This window comes from Oreochromis aureus, linkage group 16 (genome assembly GCF_013358895.1).
Source record: "Oreochromis aureus strain Israel breed Guangdong linkage group 16, ZZ_aureus, whole genome shotgun sequence".
Classification (NCBI taxonomy): domain Eukaryota; kingdom Metazoa; phylum Chordata; class Actinopteri; order Cichliformes; family Cichlidae; genus Oreochromis; species Oreochromis aureus.
In genome coordinates, this window is record NC_052957.1 from 4,281,011 (window position 1) to 4,297,882 (window position 16,872).

The window sequence follows — 16,872 nt, forward strand, 5'->3', positions numbered from 1 at the left end:
AAACTCTACACCTTCTGTTTCTGCTTTTACCTCTTCAGTATCACTGGAGGATCTTTACCTTCCAAAGCAACTTGAGGTGACTGCCGCTGCCATGTGGTGCTATATACATAAAACTGAATTGAATTAAACTAATCCAGCTTTAACTTATCACATGTTGTGAGTGTAGCTGTGTATCCATCTGAATCCATGGAAAGGTTTATCACTCTGTCCTAAATCTGTCTTTAAACTTACTTTTTTGGTTTTTGGTCTTGCTTCCCTTAACTCTGTACCAAAATCCTTGTTAGGATCACAGTCAGTCATAACATTTCTTCTGGACAAACATTTGAATGCTTGCCCATCCTACAAAAGGAGATGAATAGTTCTGCTCAGGGGAGATGGAAAGGCCTTATATGCTAAAACTAAACTAACCTTTAAAATTAAATCTAGCGGAAACTATGGATAGTGTAATACATTTCCCATTTCCTTACCATGATGCAAGTTGTTTTTAGTGAAATAAGGGCGGGGATGAGAGCATCAGCACACTCTTACATGTGTAGTTTCACTTAAAAGTTCATTCAGTTAAATTTCACCCTATACTGTCTCCTTGTGGAAGACAATAACAGTGTCCATCATATTCTGTGATTCTTTTCAAACAAATAACAGGAATACCACTTTCTGTTAGAGGAACACAAACATTTTCTGGTAATTGTATAACACATTTTGTGTATTTTCAAGGTATGAAAACCCCTCACGTCATTGAGGGTGCCCCCACATCCTTTAGTATAACATGAATTAAGTATAGAATTGCTTATAGGCTGGGTTGACAGATTTTAATTTTGTCAAGTTGTCAGAGCCCAAATTACAAATAAAATAATATTCTCAGAAATTAATTTCTCATCATAATGAATGCATCTCATAACACAGTTAAAATGTAAGCCCTGTTTATCAGTAACCACTATCCACCTCTGTGAAAGACATTTATGTCAGGTTTTACCTATGTGTAACTTCTATATCGAAATTAGACAAATGAGACAAGTGAGATTTATGGTATTTTTTTTTAATGCTTAAACATTTTTATTCATAATATTAAGTATTGGCAGTACTGGAATATAACTTAAAACACTCTTTGGGTATCAATTTTCAAACAAAGGATTACCAACTAAAATACGTCTCTGTCCTAAGATCGAGTGGAACTCAAATAGGTTTTAAACGAACTTACTGAAAGTTCTCACCACCTGCAACAGACAGTGTGGAAAATAAATCCAGAACATTACTTAAAAACGTTCTAATTTTAATGTATAACTGGCCTAGCAGGAGGTCGTCAGATAAGTGATAATTTGTACATAGAAGTTTAAAATGGTCTGTCTGCGCTGATGTTAGGTAAAATAAGCCAAAGATTATTTTTTGTTAGAAATGAAGTAAGCTAACTAACACCGGGAAAGTCAAGCAGTTTCTTTCATGTGGACTTCGCTACGAGGTAAATTTCTTACCTGTCGCTTTTGAACCCCAGATTTCCCTTTTAACGGAGCCATCGTACTCCTAGGTAGCAGCGCGTGTTAAAAATGACAGTTGTCGGCTGTTTTCTAGGGGCCTTGTCACTCATGGGCCCTTAGAATGGTCATTTTTCTCCCCCTGTCCGCTATTATAGTGTCCCGGGGTTTGATAACCACTGAGGGAAATCACAGTTACCATCACAGAGCTTTATTTAAATCAGAGTCTCTGGTGTAGCCTTCACTCTGGCGCTATCTGCAGCACACAGTGAGTCACTGCACTATTATATCTGGATTTCTGCTGCGCTGTTCGCCAAAGAGTGAAAGAGTGCACACCGATTGAAATTTATTTTTCTTTATGTGCGTGTGCGCGCGCGCGCAAAAGCCACGCTTATGGGGTTTTTTTCTTGTTTATTGTTAGGGTGGAGTTTTTGTTTTATTTTTTTAATTAAGCTGACTGTATTCCCCACCCATGGGCGCAGGTGTGTCTACCTGGCATGGGAAGTTTCTAACGCGGAAGTTTTTAGGACTGTCATGGTTGCAGGGAGAGTGCGGCGGACTGGTTTAGCTGCTCTGTAAAACGAAATACGCAAAACAGCAGCTTGTTTGGGCGCTGCGCCTACTTAGGCTTTCTGGACTTTCCGACCCGAGTCCTCAGCAGGACTACGACCCAATGGCATCTCCCGGACCGGTGAGTACCAGCAGCCCGGTGCAGGGAGCGGGGCTCGGGGAGAGCCCGTCGATGAGCACTGAGAAACTGAGCTCCTCGGCTGTCAATCGCATGTTAATGGAGTTTCTGATTTACTGCGGGAGAGCCGTGTTCGTCTTCTACCCCGTATACCTGACGGGTTACCTGGGCCTCAGCATTAGCTGGGTGCTGCTGTGCATGTTTATGCTCACTTGGTGGAAGAAAAATCGCCAGTGGAAGGACGCCCGGATCGGATCGGCTATTGACTTTGTGGACAATGAAAAGCACACGATCAACACCGAGCTGAAAGGTTCCCTACAAATGGCATCTTGGGTAGGTTATGTGTAAATGTGTGTACAGTAAGAAACTGTCGCTCTGCATCTGTTTTGCTTTAGAGCACTTCAGCAGCCTGGCAGCGAAGCCTTTTAGGTCAGCAGCTCTCCAGTCATCGTAGAAAAAGCTACCATGCCATTTATTTGTTTAGAACTGTAGGAAATAGTATCGTTCTCCCTTGCACTGTTTTGCATAACAAGACACACTCAGGCTGGTCCATTTTTTATTGCACCACACTCACCCAAAAGAGTGACTCATGGCACGCAACAAGGGAGAGGACAGACAATGGAAGAGGTTTCTTCTAATGTTACAGGAATTCAGCATGCACAGTGGGTGTGAAACCAGGTCAGATTTTACTGATGGCTGTAGTTTGTGTTTTACGGGCTTATCTGTTCGTGTGTCCATGACCGTGAAAGATGCTGGTGACAGAGCCCCTGATGATAATGACAATTAAATCAAAGTCTCAGTTCATGCAAGATTCATTTTAAATACAGCAGACCCGAATTCTCATTTTAAAGCAGTTGGATGCGTTCATTTTAAATGAATTAGCCATTCTTATATTTTGCTTGTTTTACGTTATTGTATTTTTGCACAACTCTGTTGCTTGTGAAGCTCGCACACAAGAATTTCACTCGCATGTACTGTACCAGTGTACCTGCACATGTGATGTGACAATAAAAGTGATTTGATTTGAATTAGATTTGCATGACTAATTCTATAATTATATTGTATAATTAATAAGTAATATATCTTCAGCACTGTCTTCATGTCAGCATGTTGTGCAGACAGTTTCAACTGAGATTATGTTTACAAAACCACTCCTAACTTTAATCTATTTTTTCCTAAAGGTGAATTTCACTGATGTGGAGAAGGTTCAGTGGCTTAACAAGGTATAGTACTGAAGTTCACTTACTCCACCTCATCTGAGCTTTATGAGCTATGACACCAAGTATGTGGTATGTGTCCCATCAATACTGAAATGTCTTGTGGGGGATGTTGTGTGTGTGTGTGGGGGGGGGGGGCTCTGCCCCCTTATGATGGCAGAGGTCACATGGCTGCTAATTGATTGTGTTTGATGTACAGTGTAATGCACACTGTACCTAAATGCACAGCATAAGGAAAGAATGTCAGATTCATTGATATATTAGCTGAAAGCAGACTGAATGAGTGACGATCTTTCATTTAATTACTATAAAAAAATCGTATTAATTGCCTGTCACTTTGAAATGATAAACAAAAGTTTAATACTATACACCTTTTCGAGTTCACCTAATTTAAAAGTATACTGTAAGCAAGATTCCATTTACTGTTTGATCAAGGTGTTTTCACATGGTGTTTTTCGTTATGTCTTCAGGTGTTGGAGCAGGCGTGGCCTTTCTTTGGGATGTACATGGAGAAGCTATTAAGAGAAAACATCCAGAAGTCTGTCAGGGCCTGCAATACTGCACTCAAAGCATTTACTTTTACCAAGATCCATTTTGGAAACATAGTGAGTTGCTTTGATTTGTGCACTGCTGTGTACTGCTTCAAGTCCACTTTAATAAGCAATGATTTTTGTGACTGAGTGAGTTTCTTTAAATGCTTCTTTATTTTCAGCCTCTCAAGATCACTGGAATAAGAGCATACACACATGAAGTGGAACATAGGGAAGTGATTCTGGACATGAACTTAAGGTCGGTCAAACACATTTTTAAAATGTAAATTCCAAGTAGTCTGCATGTTGTTTTCTCTTGCGATCATTTATGTCTGACCAGCTCAGTTTACTCTGCAGTTATGTTGGTGATGTGGATATCGATGCTCAGGTGAACCCAGCAATCACAGCTGGTGTGAAAGGACTTAAAGTGAGCATCTTATTTTTCTGTCTTTCCTCTATCTATCTGCATCACATGCTTACTGTTCTTATAAAGCTTTCTCTAAATCTTCCAGCTCCACGGGATGATGAGAGTTATTTTAGAGCCTCTTATTGGTCAAGCCCCCCTGGTGGGAGGAGTCACTTTTTTCTTCATTCGCCGCCCTGTAAGTGGCGACAGATTTTAATCAATTATGTGATTAACATTGCTTAAATCTCCAATTGATCTCCAATTGATTTTTTTCAGACACTAGAAATAAACTGGACTGGCATGACAAACGTTCTGGACAGCCCTGCTTTTGGGTAAGAAAATCCCAGAGATGCTTTTAAATTGAATCATTCTCTTGTTGTCTCTTTAGGGTCATCCAGACTTTTTGATGTTTATTCATCTCACTCCATCTTTTGCCTTACAGTTCACTGTCAGAGGACACCATCATAGACATCATCGCTTCTCTCATGGTGTTGCCCAACCGCATGTGTATTCCCCTCATAGACCAGGTCAAAATGGACCAAATGAGGTTTCCACTTCCTCGTGTATGTACCATCACATTTCCAATTCACACATTTATTTTCACCTTATAACCAGTAGCTACTTGGATTTTTTGAATAAGCACAGTGCATTTTAAGGCAAAATATGTTAACTTTTTGCTCTTTTAACCTATTTTTACTTGTTAATTATACAAAGATTCTATCATTAATATGAATCATGTGCTTTTTCTTCCTAGGGGGTGGTGAGGGTCCACTTGCTGGAGGCAAGAGATCTGGTGGCTAAGGACACATACATGATGGGTTTAGTGAAAGGCAAATCAGACCCCTATGCCACACTCAGAGTGGGCAACAGAAATTTCAAAAGCAAGACCATCAAAGAGAATTTGCACCCAAAATGGAATGAAGTGTATGAGGTAGGCTAACACAAACACACTTCACTGACACACACTTTGATTTCAGTAATGGGATTACTATTTGATTCTGCTGTTTTTGTCCCTCTTTTAATTCTCCCAGACAAACTTGATAGCAGGTCAAATCAGCTAGTTTTTAGAACAATTTCTGCACAACCATCTCGGATCTGCCTAAAACATTTTGAACTTATATAATGAAAGCTGTGAAAGTTTTGCTTCACACATCAAATCATTTTCGACAGTATTTTTTTCAAAATTGATTTAAAAACATTTTTTAACTGTCAGAGTCCTCCAGGGCAGTAGGTCGAAAATGACAAATATGCAGATATTTATCAAAAGTATTTTCTCTTCAGTTTGTGGTAAGGACCCGATGCACACACAGGTCTTTGCTGTGCTGATGTTTTATTATATATCAATGCACTCTTGCATCAGGAGGCAGCTCCTTCCTCAGCTCCTCCACTGCACACTCACATCCCCACCATCTCCACCATCCCCAGATATATATAGAGTGACAGTCATCAGTCACAGCACACACCTGTCTCCTCTGCCACACCTACACAGGACAGACAAGATAACATTTTAGGCTTTTATCTTTAACAGTCTTTGAGATATTCATGTTCAAACATTGCCTCAGATTGTACACAATAAGGCCTGAAAGTGGCTCAACAGACCATTTTCCCAAAAATATATATCGAAAAGTATCTGATATGCAAAGCTAAAATTTTTCAAGAATCATTGTATATGTTCAAATTTGTAAAATTTGTATGTAACTCGGAGATGGCTGAGCAGATGGCCTGCGCAGATTTGATGCAATCATCCTAACACAGACGTTTTTCTTACACTGTAATCCCGTGTGCATCATGCTATTGAAGACAGAGATGCTTGTCTTTGCTTGTAAAAAACAAATAACTCATTATTTGAAGGCTACAATTTATTAGTATCTAATATCCCATTTTCTATAAGTAATCTACTAAAAACCTTACCCATAATATTTTAAGAAATCAGACTCATTAAACTTGAAAGACATTTTAAAATATCTTTGTTTGTTTTTTTATGCAGTTTGTTGTCCACGAAGCGCCGGGCCAAGAGCTGGAATTAGAGCTCTATGATGAGGATACAGACAAAGATGATTTTCTTGGAAGGTATTTAGCATACTTCTGCTATTTTGTGTTACCTATGATGTCTTTGGTTCTTAGCTCTCTGCTGTAAAAGGCTGATAGGGTGTTGTCATCATCCCGCCAGGCAGGCAAAGGGGACACTTGAGTTTGTAAATGTGATTTCCAGAAAACGAGGTGACATAGGAGCTTTAAATTGATACCATAGCTGTATGCACTACAAGTCATAGATGAGTTTGAATCTCAGTAACCCTGACCTCAAGGTCAAGGTCAGAGGTCAAGTTTTCTGAAAATTTTGTGACCGCGATAGCTCGAAGAGAAAGTCACCTAGGAGTTTAAAATTGAAAGGTGCATCTAGTACGAGGCAGAAGGGTAGCACTGATAGACTCCAGTACTTTTACTTACCTCATCATGCTGGTCTGAGTCCTGGTGCAGAGCCAGGTCTGCCTCAGTGCATTTTAAGAACCAGGCTACAGTATGACAGGTTTGAAACTGTTGAGGTCTGTTTTTTATGGTCAGAAAACCGTATTGGACAGAATCTGTGGATAGCATCAATAATCTTATGGTAGTCCTTCCCAGAGTCGTTGACATCAGTGGATTTGTAGCTATGAAGGTGATATAAAACACCTCCTCAGTTCTGACGCATTATTGACGTTATGTTTTTATTTGACATCTGCTTTAGATATAACCTCGATTTGGGAGAAGTGAAGAGGGAAAAACAAATGGATCAGGTGAGCTCTTTTATCCTGAATAAGCTCAATAATCTCTATAACACAACATTTCTTATCAAATGCTCTTGTATGTGTTACTATTTTCTATAGTTTTGTATTTACATTAAAGCTTTTGAAACATCATCTTATTCTCCCAGTGGTTTGCTCTGGAGGACATACAGCATGGTGAAGTTCATCTGAAGCTCCAGTGGTTTTCCCTTCAGACTGACACCAGCCTGATGAAGGAGGTACAGCAGCCCAGTGTTTCATCAGTCTCGCTAACATCCGCGTTCGTACATTTTACTTTGAACTAAAAGCTGCGGCGGGATGTGCACTGCGCTCAGCTGCTCCATAAATCACATTATTTTTCCCTCTCCAACACTTTCTTCCAGTCCACCGACAACCTTGCCTGTGCTATGCTTGCAGTGTATCTGGACAATGCCACTGATCTACCAGTAAGTATCTTCTAATGGGAAATATTGCTGTTATTGTAAGGCATTGATTCAAGTGTGCTCAGTTATATTCTTCCACTTCTGTATAGAAAGATGGCCGTGAGGCTGCAGACCGTCATAAACATGGGAAGAACCCCAAAGAAGCACGGGTAAGACGAGAGTGTCGTTGCACAACTGCTGCCAGTTAATAAAATTGGCAGCAGTTCTGCATTTTCTACATTTCATTTTGCACATCACATAGATTTCACATAATTTTTCCTTCTTAATGATAAATCGAGAAGATATTTGCCTCAAAGTCTGTCGTTCACATACACAGATGGTTGTTTTCTTTGACTGTCCAATAAAACTCTCGGCTTCTGTTTCATTTTAACACTGTGCAGTTGACAGTGCTTTCGTATCTTGGTGTCTCGGTCAGATTAGCTTTCTCTTGTAGCTCTAGGTGTGGTTGTGTCTGTGAAAGCTGGTTCTTCCAGTTTGTCTGGTGCATGCTTGTCATTTTGTATGGGTGTGTTATTGTCAGCTGGTTTTCATATCACCTGAGGTTTTTCCAGGTTAAGTTTCTCACACTTGCACAACTCATCAGGACTGTGCTGAGAAAAACTTAGTCATTAAACTACTACATTTTTAAACTAGTTGTAGAATGATGTTTCTAAGGTAACAATATTCACATTTTTCTTAGACTTTATGAATAAATATGAATCCCATCTATCTGATATTTTGGGCAATTATAGGAAACCGTGGGAATTATTTAAGAAAATGTTTTAACTCAGAGCTTTTAAGCTTCCACTTTGTGCAAGGTGGCATAATTTCATTGCCTCCGACTGTCCTCTGCTGGTCATAGGATGAAAAAGCAGTCAGAAGTGTGTGAAAAGTAAAGTGTGAGAGAGCACTGAGTTTCTTAACTTAAGGTTTCATTATTCTGAAATGCAAAAAATGAGGGTTGCCCCATTGTAGTGTGTGTGTGTGTGTGTGTGTGTGTGTGTGTGTGTGTCCGTGCCTCTAATGAATCTCAGCTTACACTTCTTTTTCCCCCACATATCCCAGTTTCTGTGGCGTGTTTGCATTAAATACTAAGTTGAATTCATAAGATTCCAGTCTGCTTGTTGACAAACACCCAACTTTTGTAGAACCCACATAGAATTTCAATGATAGAAGGCAGAGTGCCGCCGAGTGTCACATACTGCAGCCTGCCTGTCAGGTATGCAGTGATCCATGAGATAAACGACGTGTTTAGTGAGATTTCCTGTAGCTTCTGTCTCAGTAGAAACTCTGGAATCATATTAAATACAGTTGAAAAATCCCAGAAGGTGATCTTCAGCTTGTTGCTATTATTATCTAGATCTTATGTGGATTTTTTGTTTTGTTTTTCACCATCCATCCATCCATCTTCTTACGCTTATCCGGTGCCGGGTCACGAGGGCAGCAGCCTAAGTAGAGAAGCCCAGACCTCCCTCTCCCCAGCCACCTGCTCCAGCTTATCCGTGGGAACACAAAGGCCAGCCGAGAGATATAATCTCTCCAGCGTGTCCTGGGTCTGCCCGGGGGCCTCTTCCTGGTGGGACATGCCCGGAACACCTCACCCAGGAGGTGCCCGGGAGGCATCCTTGTCAGATGCCCGAACCACCTCAACTGGCTCCTTTCGATGTGGAGGAGCAGCTACTCTACTCTGAGCCCCTCCCAGATGGCTGAACTTCTCACCCTATCTCTAAGGGAGAGGCCAGCCACCCTTCGGTAGAAGCTAATTTCCGCCGCTTGTATTCACAGTCTCGTTCTTTCTGTCACTACCCACAGCCTCAGGGACATAGATCGACCGGTAAATTGAGAGCTTCGCTTTTACACTCAGCTCTCTCTTCACCACAACAGGCCGGTTCAGCGTCCGCATCACTGCAGCCGCAGCACCAATCCGACTGTCGATCTCCCGCTCCCTACTCCCATCACTCGGGAACAAGTCCCCGAGATACTTAAACTCCTCCACTTGGGGCAGGAGTTTTTTTTGTTTTTTGTTTTGTTTTTCACAGTTGCACAATTACTTAGTTATTATTAATAAATTTATGTGCTCCTTTATAGACATTTTTTGTTCACTGCGGTTTTTCAAATGGATGGCATGTGTAAAAAATCTTTAAAAAGGATGAAATCAAAGGCAAACACTGACTTAAGCTCACAAGCACAGGTTTGGCCACAGCTGAAGAATTCATACCGTAATTATGACAAAATTTCACACAAAAAGATGATGGACTGGATGTAAACTGCAACTTAACTGGTTATTAGAGGTTTACAACTGCAAGTTGGTAATTCTGGTATTAGTGTTGACATAGACTCAGTAATTGGAGAACTGATACTCTCACTGATTTGTTTTATTTTCAGCTCACAAAGAGAGTCGCCTGCCCCAACTCCTTTGTTGAATTTTCCGTTGACAAGGATGTTAAGAAAAGCAAGGTATTGCTCTCACTTAAACATGCTGATACGTCATTTTCCCCTTTAAATGTTTATGTTCTTTATATTCTTGTTCATATGTGATGAATCCAGATGGTTAGACTTGCTGATTTGCTACCGTTTATCAACTTTACAATTTTGTTTATATACAGTAGTTATGTTTGTGAACACTTTGTGTGATAATATTTCCCCGTTGTTCATAATGTAGCAGTTTATTTTTTTAAACCAGAGAATGGTCTACATTGAGGAGCTTTATTATGAATATGTATATGTATATATGTATATTTCAACTAAATTCTCACACACACACACAAATTCCACTCGTGACAGAAACGTGTCTGTCTGTGGATGTCTCAACACCCAGACTTATTTTGTTATTTACTTCTGTGGGGCTCCAGTAAGATAAGAACAGAGATTATCTGTATTTCACTACTCCAGATTCTACAAGTCACAGTACTGTCAACAGCATATTTTAAAAGAAAATATTAGTTGTGTAATTTTTATAGATTTCATACAATAGTTAAGAAGGTCAAAATTAGAAATCAAGAGGTCAAAAAGAGATAATATAATAAGGTTTCAAAGGGCCAATGCATGTAATAAAAGTTCACTTTAAGCCCAACATAATCAAACCTGAATGAAGTACTGCAGCATTTGGGCTTTTTTTGCCAAAGTTCAGGTGTTAAAACACATTTTAGTCATTTCTAGTTAAATCAGAACTTTTAGTTTTACGACTGACTTAGCATGGGAAAAAAACTAAAGCCCACCAGCAACTCTAAGTATTATTTTCTCTAAAGTTTTAAAATTAAAAATGTTTGACCTTGTTTTTCCCAGGTTGTGTATGCTTCCAAAGACCCGGTGTGGGAGGAGGGCTTCACCTTCTTTGTGCGTAACGTCAAAGCGCAGCACCTCTCTATTCAGGTTTGTTATCTCTCTCTGGCAAAAAAAAAAGCAACAAAACTATTTGCAAATTTTTTTATTTTTTTATTTTATTACAATTTTTAACATTAAAGAAGTAAAGGTTTCTAATTGTATTTACCATATTCTTCAATCATTATTTTTCCACAACTACTTTATGATTCTAAAGCATATTCTGAAACTAGACTCTTTTAATCTGTCAGATTTCCTCATGAGGTTAATGTAATTTGTATTTTTCATATTTTCTTTGTTCATGTGGTTCAGGTGAAAGAGCCTGAGAAGAAGAATCCACTCGGTGTTCTCAACTTGCCCCTCAGTCGCCTCCTCAACACCTCCGACCTGACTCTAGACCAGCGCTTCTTGCTGGAGCGCTCTGGAGCAACCAGCCAGATCAAACTGAAGGCCACTCTGAGGGTGGGCATGCATACACACACCCAAAGCAAATGATCTCTGTTGGTTTCCCCATTGTGTTTTCCAAATCTCTCATAAGTGACGGTTTTAGCCACAGTAGCATTGCTCATGTCTTCAACTCACACAGATTCTTAAATTGGAAGAGCCTCCACCCAAGCCTATCGTCAACCCTCCTTCAGAAGTCAAACAGCAACAGACCAAAAAAGAAGGGAATACCTCAGTCTCCAGTCCCTCCAACGCTCCATCCTCCTCTAACGTAGTTTCCTCCAAAGAAATTCCTGTTGTCTCTACTCCGAAACAAGTGCCAACTTCACCAAATGAAGGTTATTTAGCTCAACGCCGTGGCTCCTTCCAGGCACCTGAAAACAGGAAGGAATCATCTTCATCAGGAAACTTGCGTCGGTTCGACTCTCACAGCCTCCTGTCGGAGAACTCCATTGCTTCATCACGATTCGACCTGTCAGATGGAGCCACCTATCCAGAGTGAGACTTTGTTCTCTGCATGTTCTGTTAATGTCGACTTCTAGCCTTCCTTGAAATATGGTGAGCTGAGGCAATTGCTGCATGTTTGAAAGAGTAGAAATAAAAGTGACCTTTGCATATGTTTTTCTCTTTAGGGCCATTAGGAATCATCAGGGTTCGTTTGGAGAGATTGAGCTGGTTATACGCTACGCAACCCTGAGACATAAGCTTGTTGTCATTGTTAACAGGTGCAGGTATGTCCCAAAAATCTTTCCTCAATAGTATTTAAGGCAATAAGAAAATGTAATTAAATATTCAAAACTTAAATACCTTGGCCTCTACCACACAGGAACCTATTCCCCTGCAGTGAGAACGGCACAGACTCTTACGTCCGCCTGTATCTCCTCCCCGACCAAACCTGGAAGCATCGTAAGAAGACGCATGTCAAGAAGAGGACAACTAATCCTGTCTTCAATGAAAAGTAAGCTTACTGGATTCATTAACCATCTTGTACTAATTTTGTCAAATAGGAATAATTGACAATTTATAGTATGCAGATTGTGTATCTTTAAAGCTCAGCCATTGACATGGTTTCCTTTTTGTCCCAACCTGCTTTCATCACAGGGTTGAGTTTGACGTCTTACTCGAGCAAGCACAAACTAGGAAGTTGGATGTGTCTGTGAAAAATAACAAGATGTTGGTTTCCAGAGAGAGAAAGGACATTGGCTCGGTGGGTAATGATGCTTATAGATCAGATGAGCTACTCATTTGGTAGTGATTCCCTGAAAATATAAATAATAAAATATGTTGAACAATATTTACATATGTAGCCCCCACCCCACCACCTTCGTTTTCAAGTAATTGTAGTCTATCTCAAATGTTCACAGTAAACTTTGTACAATGGGGGAAAAAAGTATTAGATCCCCTGCTGAATTTGTAATTTTGCTAACTTAGAAGGAAATGAACACACTCTAATATTGATGCAGAAACACAGAATATGAAAACAAAGCATTACATCAAAGTTATAAATGATTTACATGTTGGTGGTATGTTTTGGGTCACTGTCATGTTGGAAGACCTATCCACGACCCACCTTCAGTGTTCTGTCTGAAGGAAGGAGGTTCTTTTATGGCCCTGTTCATTGACCCCTTAATGTGCTGAAATCGTCCTGTACCCTTGGCAAAAGAAAAAAACTCTCAAAGTATTATGTTTCCAGCTCCACGCTTGATTTTGTTTGGGTCATACTCAGCATTTCCTTTCTTGTAAACATGGAGGAAATTGATTCTGTAAACAGGTGTGCTTTATAAATATAGTGAATTGAGATCAGTAGTATCTTGATTGATTGACTGTAATCACAGTCAATTGGTAGGAGCCAGAACTCTGGCTTGGTTTTAGTCAATCAAATACTTATTTCAGTCAATGACATGCAAATTAGTTTATAACTTTTATGATTTTTTTTCTGGGTTTTTGGTAAATATTATGTCTTTAAAATGAAACTACCATAAAAAAATTGAGACTGTTCTTTGTGTGAAACTTACTTCCCTTTCTATATTTTTGTTCCTGACCTAAGCTTTAAAACTACTAGCAGCCGTCCAGTGCCACCCTTTGCCTCCTAATAGATGAACCTATGGTATAAATTTGAAAGTCCTAGGTAACTTCCTTCTTGAGTTATCACATTAACAAGATTCTCAAAAAACTTGACTTTTGAAATCCACATTGAGGTTGAGGTCACTAAGATTCAAAACTCATACAAGATTTTGAGGAGATGCAGTATCAACTTGAAATTCCTACATCGCCAGTGGTGTCTGTCGGACGAGAAGACCCCAGAAAGCCTTTTACAGCTCTGGGGTAAGAAGTTGGTAGTGAAACTGATTGGTGCACGGTGATTTGTCAGACAAATATGCAACCTTTCATTTTCCAAACAGGCTCATAACAGTTTTCTTTTTTAATGATCCCTTTCATGTCAAACTGTCTTTGGCTGGCACTCTTTTGCACCCTGTTCCAGATAATTAATGGCACTTTTGCTTCTTTCCACAGGTAATAATAGATCTTTCAGAAATAGATCTAGTCAAAGGCATCACAGTGTGGTAAGGGGACACTTTTCTTTTTGCATAGTTTATGTGACACTAGCTACAAACAAAATGTTAGTAATTCCTGGTGTGTCGCTCTGATTGCTGGCCCCTTTGCTGTTGGGCACTTTATTCCTGTTTTTGTTTTTTGTTTTGTTTTTCTTACAACTTCCTGGACTATTGCTGCTGTTAAGGAAGTTTTATAGCAATGTAGCATAAACAGTTTTTGTACAATTTCCCAGATGAGTGTAATTATTGAGGGCATAGAGCCTATCTGCCTGATGGCAGAAGGGAATAAAAACAATAGAGGATAACATTTGCTCATTTTTATTTTATACTTATAATCACATAAACGTCTGATATTTCTTTTCTCTGAAGGTATGAGCTCACTCTACCCGGGCTGAAGAAGTAAGTGTAGCACATACAACTGAGAGAAACTTCAGCTTGAAAAGCTGTTGCTGCAACCGCTGCAGAGAAAATGACAGAAGTTCATACTCCTTACGCATCCGAAACACAGCAAACTAAGATTTGTGTGTGTGTGTGTGTGTGTGTGTGTGTGTGTGTGTGTGTGTGTGTGTGTGTGCGTGCGTGTGTGTGTGTGTTGTAACAAAAAAGACCCTTAATAGCAATGGAAAAAAGGTTTGTGCAAGCAAAGCAATGTCTATATTTTGGTTATTTCATCTGAACCAAAGTTCATCTTTTGTGTTTTATTGTAAATAGATTTATTGACAGTTTTATGTATATATATTGGGGGAAATCAGGTAAAAGCCAAATGTTCGTTACAGCAATGTAGATGAGTGAGTGCATGGTGAGGATGGATTACACACTTTGATAAACACTGAAATGCACAAAGTCCCACTGAGCAGATTTTACATCGAGGCAGCTGAGCTGTTCTGCAGCTCATTGGAAGTAAAACTGCATCCAAGAAGGGCACAAGCCAAGTTCTTTGGCCTCAGTTACTGACTCAATAGGATATTATTCCTTTTCAACCTAATCCTCTCAGACCATTCAAAATAACATGTCAGTACACCGTCATTCTCTTTATGAAGGACTACAGTTCTGAGCTGAGTAGTTAATCAGAGGTTTGACATAAACACTTCAAAGAAAGATGGGTTTTTTTGTATTTATGTATTATTTAAAAGAAATCTCAATTGTAGTTGGTAAATTTGTTACAACAGGTGGCAGAATATTTTTAGTAGAACTGTCTTCAGACTACCAGAGATCTATGGTGGTTTAAAGACTTTGTCTTGGCTAATAGTTTGATGTTTTTCTGTTTTACATTAATTATTGAGCAGGGAATCTGTTCCCGGTTGTTGTTTTTGAGCTGAAGCTAAAAGGGACATTTATTTTCAATTCATATTTATGGCAAATAAATATCTTCAAACAAATACATGGTTGATTTGACATCATTTCACTGTGCGAGTGTGATTGTGAAAACGATAAATCTCTTCAGGCAGCTTCCCAGATGACCAGCTGGGGGTATAGACTCCCTATTCTCCCCCCTGAACGCAGGGAATATGTAATCAGTCAGGTTTGTTAGTCTGTTTATTAGCAGTCTAGCATCCAGAGCTTTCCAAGATATCCTTTTCAAATTTTGTGTGATGGTAGATAATATGCTTATCCAAAAATAAAGATTGTAAGAGTGTCATGATCTTGGGTCTGGTGACCCAGTGTTTTTGTGTTGATCATTAATATTCTCTGTTTTGTGGTTCTCATGGTTTAGTCTTTTGTATTTGTAGCTCCCTAAGTTAGGTATTTTGTGATTTCTAGGCTTTAGATTTTGTTACTGTGCCTCCCTGAATTCCTTGTGTTATGCCTGGTCGCCCTAGTTTCCATGTTTGTGAATTTCTTGTTTTACTTTGACAGTCCTGCGTTAGTCTGTTCTGATTCACTTTCTCCCTGCCTCATGTGTGTGATTAGTCCCGTGTGATTAATCCCAGCTGCATTCCCTCCTGTTCCTCATTCCCTCATTACCCTCTTGTGTATCAGCCGCCAAACTGACCTGTTAAAGGGGATGATGAGCACAGAGACGCACGAAAAGTGAGCAGGAGGAAAAGAAACGCGTGCAAGCCAGCGTATGTTATGGCAGGCGATTTTTGGCACTAATGGCTTGCCATAGCGGTGTGCCTCTGCCTGCATCCGTGAGTATCGCTTTCCCACTGGAGCAGCTTTGCCAGGGGAGGGTCGCAGCGGCTGTGCCGACAACGTTGCTGGCCCGTGTCTGTTTGTTTCAGGGCGGTGCTACGAGGGAGGCCGTGTTCAGGTGTGGAGTGTCGCTGTACTGTGCGGTGACGCGCCGTCAAGAGGAGACCGGTCTGTGACAGGGGAATTAGCGTATGGGAAACATTGTAGTATTCGTTTGGGTAGTGTATATTTATTTCTGCCGGCAGGGTTTGAAGCGTATTGAGAACGTTATTTTTATTGTATAGGGGTATTTTAAAACTGTATTTGTAATCCTGGTTTTGTCTTCTTCCATGAAAATAAATGGTGTGTTTAAGGCCGACTTAGTCTCTGTGCCCTGAGCGCTGACCCACTCACTCCCCTTCTTTACCACGAAGTCCGTTCACATACTAGATTTAGATCTACCGGTCTTAGCGGTTACATTGAAACACGCTCAAAGTTCAAACCTTCGTAGATTAAGTCCAGTATTACAGAATGAAAACCAAAGATCAAACCCAGTTTTCAAGTCCAGAACATGGGAGGCAGCTGCGAAAGGATTCTGCATTTATGGTACAGCAGTAGAGAAAGCAGAAAGAATGAGTTTAACTTACCTGTTTTGTTTCGCTTAATGCGGTGCACCGTATGGTCAAAAAAATACGGTAACTTCCATCCTTTAGCATGTCCAGAAGTCCGACTTTTTTGTGCGATGGTTAGCATTTCCCTCTGCCTTTTGAGTGCTACCTCAGGTGCCTTTGACGGTGCAAAACGTTTCGCCGTCATTGTTTCCTGTGGAGAAAACTTAAACATACAGAACAGCACTTCAGAGTCACACTGCTAGTGATCGATGTAGCGATTCCGTACTGTACACGGCACAGAGGAGATTGATTGACAATGCTCTACAGCTGAT

General features: G+C 40.1%; 1 protein-coding gene across 1 annotated transcript; it reads left to right on the forward strand.

Annotated features, from left to right (window-relative positions):
- The first annotated feature begins 1,870 nt into the window (after positions 1 to 1,870).
- On the forward strand, positions 1,871 to 16,609 carry esyt3 (extended synaptotagmin-like protein 3). The gene is made up of 23 exons (XM_031756660.2): positions 1,871 to 2,490; positions 3,339 to 3,380; positions 3,845 to 3,979; positions 4,087 to 4,163; positions 4,262 to 4,331; positions 4,417 to 4,506; positions 4,587 to 4,642; positions 4,753 to 4,873; positions 5,065 to 5,241; positions 6,298 to 6,380; positions 7,036 to 7,084; positions 7,222 to 7,311; positions 7,456 to 7,518; positions 7,605 to 7,664; positions 9,880 to 9,951; positions 10,780 to 10,866; positions 11,128 to 11,277; positions 11,402 to 11,757; positions 11,892 to 11,990; positions 12,086 to 12,217; positions 12,361 to 12,466; positions 13,774 to 13,823; positions 14,184 to 16,609. The coding sequence occupies exons 1-23, from the start codon at positions 2,143 to 2,145 to the stop codon at positions 14,215 to 14,217; spliced, it is 2,547 nt and encodes an 848-aa protein (XP_031612520.2). The 5' UTR covers positions 1,871 to 2,142; the 3' UTR covers positions 14,218 to 16,609.
- The last annotated feature ends 263 nt before the right edge of the window (positions 16,610 to 16,872 follow it).

Bases quoted from the DNA above. Each gene is read 5' to 3' on its own strand.
- esyt3 (XM_031756660.2), top strand. From the start codon at position 2,143: ATGGCATCTCCCGGACCGGTGAGTACCAGCAGCCCGGTGCAGGGAGCG. The intron at 7,665-9,879 runs GTAAGACGAGAG...TTTTATTTTCAG, and splicing joins AGAACCCCAAAGAAGCACGG to CTCACAAAGAGAGTCGCCTG. The intron at 13,824-14,183 runs GTAAGGGGACAC...TTTTCTCTGAAG, and splicing joins GTCAAAGGCATCACAGTGTG to GTATGAGCTCACTCTACCCG.